The sequence below is a fragment of the Eucalyptus grandis genome, chromosome 8 (assembly GCF_016545825.1).
Source record: "Eucalyptus grandis isolate ANBG69807.140 chromosome 8, ASM1654582v1, whole genome shotgun sequence".
Lineage (NCBI taxonomy): Eukaryota > Viridiplantae > Streptophyta > Magnoliopsida > Myrtales > Myrtaceae > Eucalyptus > Eucalyptus grandis.
The window spans coordinates 21,408,143-21,414,142 of NC_052619.1; the positions used below are offsets into that span (position 1 = coordinate 21,408,143).

The 6,000-nt window shown below is 34.7% G+C and overlaps 1 protein-coding gene across 1 annotated transcript; it reads left to right on the plus strand.

Annotated features, from left to right (window-relative positions):
* Positions 1 to 558: 558 nt before the first annotated feature.
* Positions 559 to 1,882, plus strand: LOC104456901 (hydrophobic protein LTI6A). The gene is made up of 3 exons (XM_039299040.1): positions 559 to 753; positions 1,025 to 1,125; positions 1,555 to 1,882. Exons 1-2 carry the CDS (start codon positions 667 to 669, stop codon positions 1,109 to 1,111), a joined length of 174 nt encoding a protein of 57 aa, XP_039154974.1. The 5' UTR covers positions 559 to 666; the 3' UTR covers positions 1,112 to 1,125; positions 1,555 to 1,882.
* Positions 1,883 to 6,000: the final 4,118 nt, after the last annotated feature.

Genomic DNA, 6,000 nt, shown 5'->3' on the forward strand with positions numbered 1-6,000 from the left:
AGAGAGAGAGAGAGAGAGGAAGGATAAGAGGGACATCATGGCAAACTAAGCTCTTCTTTATCTTCCTAGCAAAAAAAAAAAAGATCATCTTCATCTTGTTATTAACTGGCCGACCAAAAAAAAAGAATATATTTTGTTATTAACTGTGGTTGTGGATATGAATCAACGTGAGCGAGGAGTCGTGTCTGAAATGGACTCACCCTTATTTGGGTAGGAAAGACATTCAATGGGTCGACCTGATTAGTACGAAGAAAAGAGCAGACACGCATCCGTGAGATTAGTACGAAGAAAAGAGCAGACACGCATCCGTGAGCGGGACGCGAGGTTGCATAGCCCTGTTGAATTTCCCAATCACGATGGAATTAACCCCCTAAGGAATATTTGGGGGGCGTGGTGCCACGTTCCAAAAGCTTATTCGAGGCAGCTGTAAAATGGATTCCACGGTCTAGAAGTCCGCACAAAGAAAATGCAGAACAACAACACATGAATCGCCCCCAGTGAGGGAGGCACACGTGGGGGGTGGGGTTGGTCCCGATTGGGTCTCTATAAAGACCGAAGCATCGCCGTTTCAGTTTGTTCGCACTAGAGACCTTGTCGTCACCACCCTCCTACACGAAAGCTCAGCTTAACTAAAAGCTTGAATCGAAGGACAGAGGAAGAACGACGATGTCGGACAGCACCTTCACATGCATCGACATCCTCGTGGCCATCCTCCTGCCACCTCTTGGTGTCTTCCTCAAGTATGGCTGCAAGGTCAAAACACAACACCCTACACCTCCTTCTCTTTCTTCTTTTGATTCTTTCGCTTTAGCTTCCATGCAAACTTGGGTTGGTCAATTCTTCGGAATTAGCGGACTAGAGAGTGAGCACGTATTCCCTTGTCTTTTTTGAGCAAACCTTGATGGGCGTGAGGGAGTTTCCATGTTTAGGAAATCGGATGTTTCATGCCCGTGTTGGTCTTCTTTCTCCTTTTTCTTTTGGTGTGGTGAAATATTAACTGGTTAGTGGATGTGATTGTCGACAGATTGAGTTCTGGATCTGCCTTCTGCTGACTATATTAGGCTATCTTCCCGGGATCATTTATGCTATCTGGATCATCACCAAGCATTGAACGCACACCCTTGTGTAAGCACCCCATCAATCTCAATCTAAGGGTTTCAATTCTCACAAGCTTCTTCGCAGTCGAATTGTGGTTTTCTATCTCCAGTAATCATCGAATACTCTGAATTGTGTTAAACCATTCCTTTCCAGATAACTCCTGGCAATATATAAATATTTGTTTACGCAAATCACTGCATTTTTCATGAAAGAGAAAAGGGTTCGACTATGATCACGTTGGCTAATGTCACTGAGTGGCCGTTGCTAAGAAAACTAAAGAAGGGACGGATTCGGGGCAACGCAAAAGATGGTTATGTGGATGGGCCCAGCATGACTAGACATGAACACACCTTATCACTAATTCGACCGAATCTTTTAGTCTACTAATGTGCTGATTTAATCTCGATGATACTTTGGACTTACTTTAATTTATTCGATGATCATGGCTTTGGACAGGTGGCTCGATTCGAAAAAGGAATGAAGTGTGCTTGTTCTATCAAGAAGATGGGACCTTTTATGCCCCAGTTGATGGTGACCCTGGACTTGATTGTGTGTGTATAATTCCACTCTATATTGGTGTGTCGGTGTTTCGTTTCTTTTAACCCGGTTTAAATTTGCAATTTGGGTTCCCATCTGTCAGTTCAAATAGAGTGGTTGGAATGGTTGGGTAATGTAAGTAAGTTGGAATTGTTCTGTTGTTGATTGTTGTAAAACTATTGTTACGCAAGAATTGTTATCTGTAACTAGTTCGTGTCGTAAATCTCGGTGGACTGCTTATCGAAAATTTTCAATTAGCCCCAACGTGGTGGGTGGTGAGAATAATCTCAAAACTTAATGAGCTGCTTTCGGACTGGATTCTCGGTAAGGATTTCTCTTGTATGCAAAGCTGCAGCTTCATGTTGCTCATGGCATATATTCTTCAAAGTGGGGTTGAAAAGATGGTTCCTTTCTGAACAATCGGATAACAAAGTAAGAGACCATTGTCAAAATGGGGAAAATACAGATGATTGCGACCGTGGTTAGGCTCATCTAATCAGGATTTCTAAGAAAAACCATGGGAAAAACCATGGGCTATGCGATGGATAGTCTCTCCTCTATCGACATGAGAGTGCAGGCTGTAACCCTCTAATCCAATCTGATCTGATCTATTCAATACTAATCCGGCGATTGTCAAAGATAGTAGGTTGATATTTTTGCACTTAAACAAATATAATCTAAGAAGATAAGTCCATTTGTATATTAATTAATCTTTTTCTTTGTAATGATGATATCTAGGACCCTTTGAGTAATTAATTAAATTTCATCAGTATGACAGTCTCCATGTCCCACACAAATCAAGCAACTATTAAAGACACATACATCCGTGCCCCTAGGAGTGATCGTAAGAGAATACACCAATTTATCATTAGCCAATCATTACTTGGCTTAAATTTCATCATGTCGATCATATTCCAATACAAAAGTTGTGCACTTATTATAATACAAATTTAATGCAAGCATCTCTAGCTCTTTCTAATATTCCAAATAAGAATAACTAAAGTTACCTTTCAATGCTATTTGATATTACAATTTACTAATCGGTGTAACATTTCGAAAAACCCATTTACCTCAAAGGTATTTGCATTCTTCCAAGAGCATTTCCCCAAAATCGGACTAAACAGGCCCTTAAAATGACTATGACAAATGCAATAATGGGGCAGTGTCCTTGTACGGCATGCATCAAATCAAACTGCCCTCTCGACCAAAAAATAGAAAAACTACCCAAAGTTTTGGTTTGGCCCACGTCATTTAATTAATAAACTTACGAACTACATGAAAAAGTTCACAATCAAATAAATTGAAGTTTTAAAAAAGTTTCTTTTATTATAAGAACGATTCAAAATAAACTCATTTTCTCATTTATTAATTTTAGCACAAAAATAATAATATTTATAAAGGAAAAGTTATCACGAAATTTTAAATCTATTTTATTTGTACCAAATCAACCATGAAATTTTTAATTTGGCCAATTTAATCCTATTTTTTTTTTCAATTCAATACTTTTCAATTATGCTAATTTAATCTTAAAATGTTATTACAATTACTTTTGGGTGTAAATTGCTAATTATGGCGGTTTATTCAAGTCGACCATCCTATGTGGCCAACGCTAATGTTAATAACTTTTAAAAAATTCATCGAATTTCCTATTAATATTTTGTTCTTTTCACCCTTCTACGCAACACGGTAAATTTATGGTGGCTTTATCTTTTAAAACTTTTACTCGAAGCCTTATTTATAGGCTCAAGCTTTCACCGCCACGCGTCCAGCAGCCGACTTCATGCATGATGATGGGCTTCCAATTTCTTCTTTGCTAAGGAGTCGACATCACATGCTCCTTGTCTTTATTTTTATCACTCTCACTTTCATATCCAGCTGTCACTTGAAGACCATCTTGGACTTTTCTTCTCCAGCAACTTCCCGCCTTGTTCGCCGACTTCAATTTGCAAGAAGTCCTCTTTGCCATTAATATTTGGAGTCAGTAATTTATTTTCCTTTATCAAGTCAGTTAAAGGCCAAACTTCAATTAGGACTCTTCTTTCTTTCTCATATTAGGCGTCGGCCCCAACAGAGGGTACATCAATTCATCGTTAACCAATCACTATTTGACTTAAAATCTTGTCCCGTCGAAAACATTCCAACGCATAAATTGTACACGTACTATAGTGTAGATTAATGCAAGCATCTTAGATCTCTTTCTATTTTGGAAATTGGGAATTGCTTAATCTACTTGATATACCTAAGACAAATGCAAGCATCTCAGATCTCTTTCTGATTTTGGAAATTAGGAATTGCTTAATCTACTTGATATACCTAAGACAAATGCAATCTTGGGATAGTGTGCCCGTACAACATATGTTGAGTCAAACTACCAACAGTTTTGGCATACACCATCTAATAATAAACTTACGAACTACATTAAAAAAGGTTTACAATCATAGAAAATCAACTTTGAGAAACTTTCTTTTATAACGAGAAAGACTCGAAATAAAACATTTTCTCATTTATTAATTTTAGCTTAGAAAAGAATAATAGTATTTATAGGGAGGAAAGTTATCAAATAAGTCATAAACAAATTGCATTTGTGTCAAATCACTCAAAGATCTTTCAATTTGGCTAATTTAGTTCTCAAACTTTCAACAATTTGCTAATTCAATCATATATTTTAATTGTATCAATTTAGTTTTAAAATTTTGACGATATTGACAATTTAGTTCTAAATCTTTTTCATGATTTGCCAATTTAGTCATTCTGGCAAATTTTGGCCAAAAATCATTGACTTAGTGGTCTAGTAAGCTTTGACCATCTTAAGTGGCATTGTTGGTGCCGAAGTGAATAGTCTTTTAAAAATTTTCTAAAAATTTTCCTGAATTTCTTTTTTTCTTTTCATTCTTTCTCCAACCCTAAGTTAGTGAGGGCATCGGCCATTGCTCAGATCTAGGTGAGGGTTGTGATGCCCTTGCCAGCTCAGGATTAGAAAAAACAAAAAAAAAAAGAAATAGAAATGATAATAATACAAAATTAGAAAAATTGAAAAATAATTAAATTTTTCTAAAAAAAAAAAGGCTAAAAGGACTAAATTAATGAATCATCAAGAATTTTTGGACTAAATTGACAAAAATGAAATGTTTTTAACTGAATTAGCAAAATATCAAAATTTTTAAGATTAAATTTTATCCTAACTGTGTTTGGCAAATTAGATAAAATTCACGATAACCTAAAATTTATTTTATCCTACATTTGATGTCTACTCAAGATAGGATAAAGTCAAATATAAGAATGATATAGCTCGAATAAAATTATCCCAATGAGGAGGTAGGATAAAGGTATATAAGATTTATAATATCCATAATAGAAAAGTATTTTTTTCGAATAAAAACTTGTTAAATTAATAAAATTAAAATTATATATGAATATAAGTAATATATGAATTCTATTATAAGAAATATAATATAACAAAAAAAATATCAATTTTTTTAATTTAAATTTAATCTTATTTTTATTTATATATTAGAATTTAATTCTAATACAAATTCAATATATAAAGATAAATAAAAAAATGTATTACATATTTTATGTACTTTAGTATTTTAGGTATATTAATACAATTAACTATCTAATCAAATTTTATCGAGAATGATAGAAGGGAAGAAAGAAATTAAAAACGAAATAATTAAATATAAAAAAAGTCAATAAAAATAAAGTAAACATGGATTTTGTGATAGACTTTTACCATATTCGTTTGTGAACTTTTATGTTTATTTATTATGACATCCCGATTTTCATATTCTGTTTTCAATTGAATAAGTCGGGCTTTTCATCGAAGCGCCTATAGTTCTTTTCTCTGAGTTGATCACTCACGATATAACTAGTCTATATGATGAAGCCATTAAGGTATTTTAACGTAATAGACTTGAGAATTTGATCAAGAATCAACTGCTCGACTGTGCTAGTCTGTAATGGTCATTATGGCAATGTCAAAATCGATTATAGATTAGAGATTAGAGATAAGTCGCTTTGACTGAAATATGTGATCAAAGTGTGGGTGATTCCACATGATTGCAAAATTATCGTCGATCAGCACTAGATTGATTTTTCTGTCATTTGGATATCTTGTGCTCGGATGTGAAATATTGAGATTTTCATGACAACCGAAAGTCGCCAATGTGTCGGAGATGTATAATGTGGCTCGAAAATAATCGACCACAGGTCAAATGCGCTAAAAATTCCTAAAAGCTACTTGGTAGGATATATTACGCTAAAATGGCGTCCGATTGAAATAACCGTGAAATTGAACCTGATTTCAAAAATTGAAAATGCTGTCATATTACGATTTATTTTAGGAACATCAACTCATTTTCCAAG